Raw genomic sequence first — 13,212 nt, forward strand, 5'->3', positions numbered from 1 at the left:
CTATATTGCCTCTTTCCTGAAGTTATCGATTAAAGTTTGGCTGTTGCTTTACAGGATAGCCACCAGAGTAAATGAAAACAGACTGGCAGTGTTTGGTGGGAAAGGATGAAAATGGTGACTGTACAATATAATGTACAGAGTAAATAAATACAGCACCATTTATTAGTGTCAAGCCTGTAGCAGGATAGAGATACATAAATACATGCCAGTTGCCAAGCATCTGATTTTTGATCACATGACCAATGGGGCTGCTGCTATGGTCGTAAGTGTGAAAAAGGATCATAAGTCACTTTCCTCAGTGCCGTTGTAACGTTAAACAATCTCTAAATTAATTGTTGTAAATCAATCAGTTGTAAATCTGTTGTAAATCTGTACACCACATAGATTAAACTGTTGTGGCCCGCCAGCAGCCAGCAGAGCTGGCAGCAGATTCGGACAGTGAGGAGGTTGACATGGTACATGTCAGAATCCAGGAAATGGGCCAGTCCTGAAATCTGGGGAAGGCTCTGATGAGGGCTCTGCATCAAAGGCAGAGAGGGGGCCAGGGCTGGATGCCAGTTACCACCTGCCTTCAGAGTCAGACATCAATGAGGCAGATGAACAGCTGGAGCCTGTTCCCAGTATGCGCATGCGCAGAGTTGCCAGATGAAGGGAACAGCTAAAGAACAAGGCTCGACTTGGGAGTAAGGCCGCAGGTGGATGATAAATGGCCCCTCCCAGAGGGAATAAAAGAAGAGTGAATGGGGAGTGGAGTTTGCAGGAGACAGTTCCCTTAATTGGTTCATGACTCCTTGCCAGGTTTTGAAGATATCGGCCTGGCAGCTCCCCAAGCCAGATATAGTCTGTGACTGTAAATTCACCCTTGAAAGACTTTGCTGGATGTGAATGAGAAGAATTCACAGTAACTTAATAAAAAGGAGTTTTTGTCGGGACAAGGAGTCTGCTTCATGGTTTGGGAATGCCTAGGTCAAAACATAAACATTCCTTTCCGTGCATTCAGAAAAAAAGCATGGTATGAAAGATGCATGAAACATTTATGATTTTCCTTTTCCATAATCTAGGTTTATCTAGACAAATTCTTCCCAACCTATCATAAAGATGGCCGCAGCCTGCAAGAACGGCTCAGAGAAATGCAGGAATTCTTCCATTTGGCTGTCACTGGGAAAATGGATAAAGATACATTAAATGTAATGAAACAGCCTCGGTGTGGAGTCTCAGATGTCTCAGAAGGACAAAAAGCTCCAATAAGAATCTGGAATAAAAAAGTCCTCACATACAGGTTAATTACAATTTCAAGATTGTTTTTTTTATATAAAAAGAACTTATTGGTTACATGATTTCTTGCATAGTCGTATTTTTTCATTCTTTTTTTACTTAAAGGATTAATAATTACACTCCGGATTTGCCAAGAAGGACAATTGAAGCAGCCATAGCAAGGGCGTTCCAAGTTTGGAGTGATGTAACTCCACTGACATTCCAGAAGGTTTTCATACCTGCTGATATTGAAATAGCTTTTGTACATGGTGGTAAGGCTGCCTGTTTTTAATCAACTAGCTCTCAAAATAATGGATTTTTCACACGATTCCTATCTCTGTTTTAAAAATGTTTTTATTATATATTTTCCTTTATAATACATCACATTTTCAATTTTATAACAACAGTCCATTTCATTCTGTCTTTCCTTCTTCTTCTTCCCTCCCTTCCCTTCTCCCCTCCACTTCCCTCTCCTTCCCTCTCTCCTTCTCCTCTCCCCTCTCTACTTCCCTCTTCTTTTGCCTCTTTCCTTCTCCTCTCCCTCGGCCTTTCTCTCCTCCTCTCCTCTCCTCCATCTCACTCCACTCCACTCAGGGGTGAAATCCAGCAGGTTCTGACAGGTTCTGGAGAACTGGTAGCAGAAATTTTGAGTAGTTCAGAGAACCAGCAAATGCCATTTCTGGCTGGCCCCAGACTGGCGTGGGAATGGAGATTTTGCAATATCCTTCCCCCAGGAGTGGGGATGGAATGGAGATTTTGCAGTATCCTTCCCCTGCCACACCCACCAAGCCACGCCACGCCCACCAAGCCGTGCCCACAGAACCGGTAGTAAAAAATATTGAATTTCACCACTGACTCCACTCCACTCCACTTCCCATTCCTATCCTTTTCTGAAGCATCATTTAAATTCTCTCTGCTTTCACTGATCACATTCAAGGCCGACTAGAGTATAATCCAGAAGGTGTTTTCCTCCCTGGAAGGGCTGATGCTTACATTGAAATCGTTCATGGGAAATAGTAGTTCTACTTTAATCTGTATTGGTCAAACCCCCATCTCAGATGGTCATCCAGCTGTAGACTCCATTTTTTAAAAAAACTTCAGATAACTGAAGAGCCCTGTAAGCGCAGTGGTTAGAAGGCATAATTGCAGGCAAACTCTGCCCGCAGTCTGGAGTTCGATCCTGACAGGGCTCAAGGGTAACTCAGCCTTCTATCCTTCCGAGGTCAGCAAAATGTGGACCCAGATTGTTGGGAGCAATATGTAAATAATGCTTACATTGTAAACCACCCAGAGAGTGCTGTAAAGCACTATGGGACAGTATATAAGACTAAATGCTATTGCTATTATTAACTGGAATAGGTTCACAGAAAGATTGCCGAGATGATGTAAAAAATTGTTCTGTGAGGAGATATTGATGGAACTAGATATATTTAATCTTGAGAAAAGGGAGAACATCTTTCAAAAACCTGAAAGGATGTCACACTAAGTTGAAGGAAGACAGATTTTCTTGACCATATGAGCAGATAAATGGTAATGATTAAATGGTAATAATTAATTACCAAGGTGGGAGGTGGGATCCCCCTTTTCATTGCATTTGTTGAAGCAAAGATTATGTAGTCATTCGTTAAGATTTTTCATTGATTGAAGATTCTTTCCAGTTCTATGCTGGTTTCCTCTTTCACCACTTCTTCAGATCATTTCACAGATATATTAGCCCAGGCTTAAAAATTATTGCTGTTTTGGCATCACTGCAATGATCTCTTGTTCTATGAAATGATTGATGGCTGTGATTGAGACTGCTTGCTCCTCTCTGTGAGTTCTCTGTTTGGATCAAATCACTGGCTATAGTTCTATTATCCAAGAGCTATCATAGCTGGGTTTAAAAATTCAGATGACCACTAGATTAGAAGCAGAGAGTAATAATTTATGTAAGCCTTGGCTGACATCTACTTGGATTCTTGCATCTGAAGATGATGTTCCTAAGAATTAATGATGAGAATGATGAAGTTCCTAAGAAATTTTGATCTCTTTCCTCCTTAAATAATAAACATAGGAGAAAATATTTAATCAATGAATATCTCTTAGTTAATATACAGTAAATACTGTTCTGTTTCAAAATTATGCAGTATTCATTAACAAATAAGTAGCTTGGGAAAAATTCCCAAACTATTAGTTTGGTTAACATTCCAATTTTCCTATCTCTCCCTCCCGAACCATCATTCAACACCTTGAGAGATACTTTGGAGACATAATTTAAGCTCAGAAAGTCTTGTACCTAACCCAGAGCATCATGCTGCCACTCACTACATCACTGTCACCATGGGCCCATATTCATATTGCATGATTATATGGATAGTGAAAATCAAAAAAAAGGGAAATAGGTTTACTTAAGGGTGTTGAAAATGGCAGCATAATGCTCCTAAACTACTATCTTATTCATTTTTTTTTAAAAAAAGTTTTTTTTTATTTTATAGACAAACATACAATACATAATCAATCATTCAGTGTATCATCTGAGCACATCTTTTGTGTCTTCTTCTTACTCCTCCAATATTTATCATATCTTGATATTATCATTTCATTTATTGTAACATTTCCCCCACATTTCTTACTTTTCTATTAATACATTTATCTATCTTTTTATCCTCCTTCTTCTTCACTCATTTCATTAAAACATTGCCATATATATATATATATATATATATATATATATATATATATATATATATATATGTAGGTCTTTGGTTATTCGGGTCTTCTCCCACGTAAAATTGGAAGTGTCTTGGCGATGTTTCGACGAAGTCTCATTCGTCATCTTCAGGCTGGTGTTCTCGGCTTCGTGCTTCCAGGAGCAATTGCTCCTGGAAGCACGAAGCCGAGAACACCAGCCTGAAGATGACGAATGAGACTTCGTCGAAACGTCGCCAAGACACTTCCAATTTTACGTGGGAGAAGACCCGAATAACCAAAGACCTACATACAAACACCCGCGAAAACCTGAGAAAACATATATATATATATATATATATATATATATATATATATATATATATATATATATTCTCTAACCAATGGTAAAATTGCCCCATATCTTAAAGTATTCCGATTCCTCTCTTTCTTTAATTGTCAAAGTCAATCTATTCATTTCTGCACAATCCAATATTTTCTTAATTACTTCTCCCTCTGTATGGATTTTCTCTGCTTTCCATCTTTGCACAAATACTATCCTCGCTGCAGTTATAACATGTATAATTTAAATATATATATATTTAAAACTATATCATTTCTTCTAACCATGTTTTAATTTTAATCCAATAATTTCTTGCTTCTGGACACGTCCTCCACATATGATAATATGTTCCTGGTGTCTGATGGCATTTCCAACATTTAGCTGATTTATCTTTAAACATTTTTGCCAATTTTTTAGGTGGCTATCTTATTCATTGATGGCTTATATGTTATATTTCAAATTTAGAACATGGTGATTATAGCCCTTTTGATCGCCAAGGAGGAGTTTTGGCTCATGCTTACTATCCTGGAGTAGGAATTGGGGGAGATACACATTTTGATGAAGCAGAGAAATGGTCAGCCTATAACAGAGGTAAGTCACTCATTAACTATTTGAGATTATTGCTCATCTATTTTATAATGAAAATTATTGCCAAGACCATTAACATCATAAACAAAGAGTAATCGATCAAAACCTAGCAACCAGGTGATACCTGAAGACCTCTGAAATATTTGCCCCTGAACTGGGAATATAAATTATATTTTATATTAGATTAAATCCAATTTTATTTTTGCCCTGGCCCCGTCATGAGAGTCAAATGGAGTTCTAGCCCTGAAAAGGCATTGTCTTGGGATTTAGGAGGCTATATTTCAGTTTCTGCTAATTGACCCATTTTTCTTTTCTTTTGTTTTAGAGGTCAACCTGTTCCTTGTTGCTGCACATGAATTTGGTCATGCTTTAGGACTTTCCCATTCTAATGTTGTTGGCTCTTTGATGTACCCAACATATTCTTACACAAACCCACAGATCTTCCGTCTCCCAAGTAATGACAGACGAAGAATTCAAAGACTTTATGGTAAGTACAACCAATTAAATATGAACCAACCGTGTTCAGCGGCAGCCAAAAAAGCTAATGCAATTCTAAGTTGCATTAACAGAGGGATATAATCAAGATCAAGTGAGGTACTAATACCACTCTATAAAGCCTTAGTAAGACCACACCTAGAGTACTGCATCCAGTTTTGGTCACCACACTATAAAAAAGATGTCAAGACTCTAGAAAAAGTGCAGAGAAGAGCAACCAAGGTGATTAGGGGACTGGAGTCTAAAACATACGATGAACATTTGCAGGAACTGGGCATGGTTAGTCTAGTGAAGAAAAGGACCAGGGGAGACCTGATAACAGTGTTCCAGTATTTGAGGGGCTGCCACAGAGAGGAGTGGGTCAAGCTATTTTCCAAAGCACCTGAAGGCCAGACAAGGAATAATGGATGGAAACTGAAAAAGGAGAGATTCAACCTGAAAATATGGAGAATTTTTCTGACAGTGAGAGCAATCAACCAATGGAACAGCTTGCCTTCAGAGGTTGTGGGAGCTTCATCACTGGAAGCTTTCCAGAAGAGACTGGGTTGCCATCTGTCAGAAATGGTGTAGGGTCTCCTACTTGGGCGGGGGGAGTTGGACTAGATGACCTACAAGATCCCTTCCAACTCTGTTAATCTGTTAGCCAAGTACGGTATGAAGTTTCTAATTCTTATGGTGAAGTGCATTTTAATCGCTCCCCAATCTTTGGTTGTACTCCCTTTCTAATGGGTGCTATTTTTAGCTAGACGGGACTATTAACTGGCACACAACAATTTTTTTATATAATCTGCTTCTTCTCTTGGAGCTCAAGGGTGTCTTACAACGGGAGGTTTCCCCTAATTTTATTTTATCTCCAAAATACTGTTGCAATTTATAATTAGGGCTAAGAAAAAGTAAACAGATTGAAACCATCTACTGAAATCTATGGCTGAAAGGTCCATAGAAAGTCAAAGTCCAACAATTTAGCCACTCATTATAAACCAAAAACTTGGTGGCTCTACCATCACCTTAGGATGTTACACAGCCAGCTCCAAATATTTATTTATTTATCGGACTTATATGCCGCCCTTTCTCCACAAGGACTCAGGGCGGCTCACAGCAATAAGCAACAACCAGTCCAAATTAAAATTCAAACAATAAAAAAATCTAAAATTCCCATTAAAACCCTTTCAGTCCAGGCCAGCCTGGCGAAACAACCATGTTTTAAGGTCACGACGGTCAGGGGCCACCCGGAGCTCCAAGGGGAGCTGATTCCAGAGGGTAGGTGCGCCTACAGAGAAGGCTCGCTCTCTAGGGGCCATTAGCCAACATTGCTTGGCCGACGGAACCCCAAGTAGGCCCTCTCTGTGTGAGTGCACTGGGCGATGGGGAGCTGTTGCTGGCTCCAGGTGATCCGCCAGATACCCTGGGCCTAAGCCATGTAGGGCTTTATAGGTAATCACCAACACCTTGAACCTATGAGGAAAATATCTTCATTCTGTTTATCTCTTCTATCTCTTATATCCCAAAGATTCTGGGAGGAGCCAGTCATGTTTGTCTGATATTAGCTTGTTTCCCAGATTTAAAGAATGTTTCAGCCCCTTTTGCTTATATAGCAGTCCTTGCCTATTTCTTCAAAATCATATCCCTGATTCTCCACAGTAAGGTTGGCACCAGGTTTCCTGGTGGTATTCACTTACCTTCCCTATCGGTTCGTAAATGTGTGCTCACTCCGCTCGCACATGCCATCGTTCATGCATGCGCAAGGCCTTCTGCACATGTGTAGAGCCTCGAAAACATGGAAAAATGGGACGTCATGACGTCCACATAGATGGGAGGGGCATTCCGCAATCGCCCCTACGGGTTTGCCCGAACCGGATAGAACCAGCTGAATACCACCACTGATCTAATTCCTGATTCTGTCCTAACCAGCCTATTGTAGTGGAGCAAATTAATCACTCTTCTTTTTATTGAGCAAATCTGCTGTGGAAAAACAACGGTATTCCTATTTTATCCTATATGTATATTTATTTATTTTTTTAACTCCCTTTAACAATATCCTTCTTTTTTTTCTTCCTTAGGAGCAAGGAAGTGAAACCGTTGCAGAACCCATTGTATTTAAATGGCATGGAAGAATTTATATTTTGCATGGATCAAAAACATTACTTCAACTAAGTTTATAACATAGTCAAAGCAGCAAAAGTTTGGTTGCCTGCTTGATAACGGGGAAAAACTAGTGAACTGTACTTTGTTATGAAAGCTACGTTGGTTGTTGATTAACTTCCTGGTCCAATTCAAGATGCAGATGACCAAATGCAAGATGTGCATGTCCTGTAGATGCCTTCACTTGGAAACAGCATTTCATCCAACATCAAACCAACACCAACCTTCTGGCCATGTAGAGAAACCACCACAATCTGGCTGTACCCGAAAGTCTTTGGGGATTGATATATGTCAGTTTCCATCTCTCTGTTATTAGTTTGGGGATCTAGTTATTTTTTGTTTTCTTTGTAATACTTCCTTGTTATTTCTTTGTAAGCGACTGGAGATGTTTTGGGAAATGTTCTTGTACCGATACATAGCTAATAAATAATCCAACCCTTTCATGTGTTGTGGTCCTAGGAAGCATTTTGTATTTTTCTTCTGTGTGTAATGAAAGTCTATGAAAGTCTGATCGGTGCACGGGGAGTGGAGGTGTTGCCTTTGCATACATGTTTGTCAATTTGTGCGTGAATCAGTTTTCCTTTTTATCTCAAGTTGGGTCTGTATCCAGAGGTGGGATTCACTTACCTTCCCTACCGGTTCACGAATGTGTGTGCGTGTGCAAGCCTCCTCTGCGCATGTGCACAGCATTCTGCGCATGCACAGTGCTCATGCTTTACGTCTGGGTGGGTGGGCAGAGCCTCCCGCAGTGGACACTGTCGGTTCTCCCAAACCGGACAGAACCAGCTGTATCTGTACTAGGAAGCTCAAGGTGCATTTAATCCAGGACATAAGTGATAGAACTTGTTTGGCATGTTCAAGGGGCTGGAGTATGAAGTTGGCAAAGCAATTGTCAGCTTCTCCAAGCAGGTTGACTTTTAAAAACCCTCCAATTCAGGGGACTAGACTAGAAGATCCCAAAGGCCCTTCCCAAACTTGCCTTTCCTCGATTCTATGAAACTGAGAATACCACTCAGAAAAGGGATAAGAAGAAAGAAGGAAGAGCTGGTAGAGTTTCTCTAATCCCATCCAAATTAGAGAGCAAGATGATTTCTACTTTGCATGTGTCAAAACCTCAAAATGTATGCAAGCAGATAATCTATATACTACTAAAATGTCATTGTTATGAGCTTTAACTGGGCAAAATGGTGCATCATAGGGCAACAGTTTTGGAACCAAGGGACCTCATATCGGTTAATTTACAGAATATATCCAAACTTTACTACCCAGGACTGCCAAGGGAATGAAATTTGGGAAGCTGTGACTGCAACAATGTTACCGGCTTCTACTGCACTGCCAGGTTACTGGCAGTGCAGTCAGCATAATTTTCATTTTCAATATTTCATAATAGCAATAGCAATAGCACTTAGACTTATATACTGCTTTACAGCCCTCTCTATGAGGTTTACAGAGTCAGCATATTTTCCCCCCAACAATCTGGGTCCTCATTTTACCCACTTTGGAAGGATGGAAGGCTGAGTCAACCTTGAGCCTGGTGAGATTCGATCTCCCAAATTGCAGGCAGCCGGCAGTCAGCAGAAGTAGCCCGCAGTACTGCACTCTAACCACTGCGCCACCACAGCTCATAATAGTTTGCCAACCAGTCTTGCAATCCCTCACTCCCTTGCCCACCTAATAGCAGCCACTTACGTGCCTGCTAGAATGGGATGGGATGGGATGGGATGGGAAGGGGAAGGGAAGGGAAGGGAAGGGAAGGGAAGGGAAGGGAAGGGAAGGGAAGGGAAGGGAAGGGAAGGGAAGGGAAGGGAAGGGAAGGGAAGGGAAGGGAATTTCTGATTTCTACCAGACTCCCACAAGGAAACTCAATAGGGAAGCTGGCAGGAAAAATTAGAAGTCCCTCCTGTTCCCACTGTATTTTTTTCCCTCCCTTGGTCATTCTGTTTTTCTGCTTAGGTAAGGAAATCTCTCTGAAATGATGACTCAATGGGGCATGAGTTGTCTAGTAAGTAATAATTTTAGCTAGGCTGATTGTACTAATTTTATTTGTAATGGTATCAGCATATGATGGTTCTCTTGTTTTTCCAGTATTTCTTTACTTTTTGAATGGGGAAATTAGCCTGTGACACACCTTAATAGGAGAGGAAAAGTATTAGTTTTGCAAGATCACCCAAACTCAAGAGAGTCGCCCATAGATGCCTACTGCTAACTGCAATCACATGAACATTGCAAGGCATGCATTGTGAACAAACACTGCCAATGCTATATGCCAGCGTTTCTCAGCAATGTGAAAATGGGTGGACTTCAATTCCCAGAATTCTACAGCCAGCATGGCTGACTGAGGAATTCTGGGAGTTGAAGTCCACCCATCTTCAAGTTGGTGAGGTTGAGAAACACCGCATAGTATATGCAATTGCATGCCAATATGAAAGGCACGTAGAAAAGTCATAGGATTAATGACTAGACACATTTGGTCGCTCGTCTTCCTTTTTTCATCTCACAATGATCTCAACGTTTGTCTCACAAATTTCAGGAGTTAGATATTCAAGATGTCGTGAGACTTGTGAAGTTTGGCCATCTATCCATGTAACATATTGGTTTATCTGATAATCCTGCTGTTTGAGAAACCAGAATGTATTTTGATTTAGCATGATATGTTAAACAGGATGCATCTGTTTAAAATACACTCCAGGTTTAGCTGAAGGATCCTCCTTATAAGTATATTTTAATTTTTTTTAAACTGATTTCCTGGTTGCTTTTAACTCATGGGTGTCAAACTCGCGGCATCATGTTGCTGTCACGTGACATATTGTGACTTTTTTTCTCCTTCGCGGAGCTGGGGTGGGCGTGGCCTGCGCGTGATACTCCTCCAGTTTGACACTCCTGCTTTAACTGGTTGGTTTGGATGTGATTAGCATAACATAGAAGAAGAAAGAAATCCATAACGGTAATATAATCTGAAATTAATGGAAACAAAGCACAGTAATAATGCAAATATTGCTTTCAAACAAGAAGTGCTTCACAAAGAATAACATTTTGGGGATTTGCTCAAAAGATCGTCTATGTCTTCTCCTAATTATTATTTCTAGACCAAAAAATTATTTCTAGACCCTGCCGGTCATATTATGGACCTGTATTTTACATTTATATCTGTCTCCATGAATGCTTAAATACATTTTACTGCAAAGGATGGTTTATGCATGATAAGTTATCAATTATGCTTTGATCTCCTAACATATGCCCCAGGCCCAACAGAACTAACATCAAGATAAAATAAGGCAAACTTGGAAGAATTAATATTTTCCAAGTGAGAATTCAAAAGGGAGCTATGAAATGGCAAGCCCAGTTTGGGGGAACTGTTTCACATGGTGGAAAATGACTCTGTGGAGAGTCAAAAGAATCAAGTTATCTGGCCTCAAAGTCACATCAAAGGGTGATAATCACTGGCCAATTCATCCTGTTCTGAAACAGCTGAACTGGTTGTAGTTGACCTTTCATTTCAACCAGTGGTGGGTTTCAAAAATTTTTACTACCGGTTCTGTGGGTGTAGCTTGGTGGGCGTGGCATGGCTTAGTGGGCGTGGCTTGGTGGGCATGGCGGGGGAAGGATACTGTAAAATCTCCATTCCGTCCCCAATCCAGGGAAGGTTACTGCAAAATCCCCATTTCCTCCCGATCAGCTGGGACTTGGGAGGCAGAGAATAGATGGGGATAGGGCCAGTCAGAATTTTTACTATCGGTTCTCCGAACTACTCAAAATGTCCACTACCGGTTCTCCAGAACTGGTCAGAACCTGCTGAAACCCACCTCTGATTTCAACTTAAGGTGTTATAGGCTTTATTATATCAAGTCTTTCATGGGTTGGCTATTGATTACACTATCAGGGCCATAGACACATCTGCTCTTCGCTCTTAGATTGTTGGGGGAGGGGTTGGATATGGAAATACAGCAGTGGTGGGCTTCACTTACCTTTGCTACCGGTTCAGTCATGCGCTCACACTCACACAGAGAGTATTTGATGACATCCAGGCAGGTGGGCGGAGCCTCCCACTGCTGCTATTACTGGTTTGCCCGAACCAGGACGAACCAGTAGCAACCCACCACTGAAATACAGAAATGTACCCTGGGTAACTTTAGGACAGCTTTGTCAAATGGGCACCTTTCATATATATTTGGAGTTTAATTGCCAGAAAAATACTAATAATTGTGGAGGGAGTTTGGGGCTGATAAAAGATGATTAAAATGTTTATCATATACCTGATATCAGCACATCAGAGATGTTCTGCCTTCAGTTCCTACATTTCTTAGACAGGGAGGCACAAGTAGCAATAGCAATAGCACTTAGGTTTATATGCCACTTTACAATGTTTTACAGCCCTCTCTAAGCAGTTTACAGAGTCAGCATATTGCCCCCAACAATCTGGGTCCTCATTTTACCCAACTGAGAAGGCTGAGTCAACCCTGAGTCAGTCAGGATCGAACTGCTGACAGTCAGCAGAGTTAGTCTCAATACTGCATTCTAACCACTGGCCAGGGGTGGGTTCTACCTATCTTTACTACCGGTTCACAACGTGGTCGCGCAGAAGCATTCTGATGACGTTGGGGTCAGTGGGTGGAGCCTCCTGCCGGTTTCTATAGAACTGGTGCGAACCAGGGCAACCCACCACTGACCATGGCTCTTCCATATGCATGAAAAAATTGATAAGGCTTCTATCATGGCCATTAACTCGACTTCCTTTCTTTTCTTTTCTTTTTTTTACCCTTCTGGTTTTAAATAAGCTCTGGCATGGAAGCAATGGACTCAGTCAACAACAACAAAAGAAGGAAATAGAAATGGATATGTCTGCCTCATATCAACGTAAGAAGAACACAAAAGAATCCAGTTCCTGATTGCTCATGAATTGCGAGAAGCTTGCTTCAATCCTGAGTTGCTGTCTTACATCATTAAAATGGAACTGAGTCACTGGGCGTGGAAGGTGTACCAACTCATGCACACAAAAAAAGACACAATTACCTAGTGCAGAGTGCTTTAGATATATAGACATACTCCCATCTTGTCCTGGTCAACTTCCTGGATCAACTAACCCCTTTCATGACATATGAAATACTTCAGAGTTAGTCAATTCTACTTAATTCTCCTGAGCATGAAATCATGTCTTAGAGCTGACAAGCAGAGCCTCTGTGTTTGTCACTTTAGTAATTTTTCAGTCACCCCAAAACTGCAAGAAGGGGAAAAATTGAGAAAAGGGAAAAGTCAGATTAACAGAGTTGGAAGGGACCTTATAGGTCACCTAGTCCAACCCCCTTCTCAAGTGGGAGACCCTACACCATTTCTGACAAATGGCAGTCCAATCTTTTCTTGAAAGTCTCAAGTGATGAAGCTCCCACAATGTCCGAAGGCAACTTCTGTTCCATTGGTTGATTGTTCTCACTGTCAGAAAGTTCCTCCTCATTTCTAAGTTGAATGTCTCCTTGGTCAGTTTCCATCCATTATTCCTTGTCTGGCCTTCAGGTGCTTTGGAAAATAGCTTGACCCCCCTCTCCTCTCTGTGGCAGCCCCTCAAATATTGGAAGACTGCTATCATGTCTCCACTGGTCCTTCTCTTCACTAGACTAGCCATGCCCAGTTCCTATAACCGTTCTTCATATGTTTTAGACTCCAGTCCCCTAATCATCCTGGTTGCTCTTCTCTGAACTCTTTCTAGAGTCTCAACATCTTTTTTATAG

At 41.0% G+C, this 13,212-nt stretch overlaps 1 protein-coding gene across 1 annotated transcript in view; it reads left to right on the forward strand.

The window, feature by feature from the left end:
• The first annotated feature begins 1,112 nt into the window (after positions 1-1,112).
• Positions 1,113-13,212, forward strand: part of LOC139316825 (matrix metalloproteinase-18-like) — a 37,827-nt gene continuing 25,727 nt past the window's right edge. The window contains exons 1-4 of the mRNA XM_070943664.1: positions 1,113-1,279; positions 1,381-1,526; positions 4,730-4,855; positions 5,178-5,339. Of these exons, the coding sequence (XP_070799765.1) occupies positions 1,131-1,279; positions 1,381-1,526; positions 4,730-4,855; positions 5,178-5,339 (583 nt within the window). The 5' untranslated portion in view covers positions 1,113-1,130. The remainder of the gene's footprint in view (positions 1,280-1,380; positions 1,527-4,729; positions 4,856-5,177; positions 5,340-13,212) is intronic.

This window comes from Pituophis catenifer, unplaced genomic scaffold, assembly GCF_029215685.1.
Source record: "Pituophis catenifer annectens isolate HBS135680 unplaced genomic scaffold, rPitCat1.0.hap2 SCAF_4, whole genome shotgun sequence".
NCBI lineage: Eukaryota > Metazoa > Chordata > Lepidosauria > Squamata > Colubridae > Pituophis > Pituophis catenifer.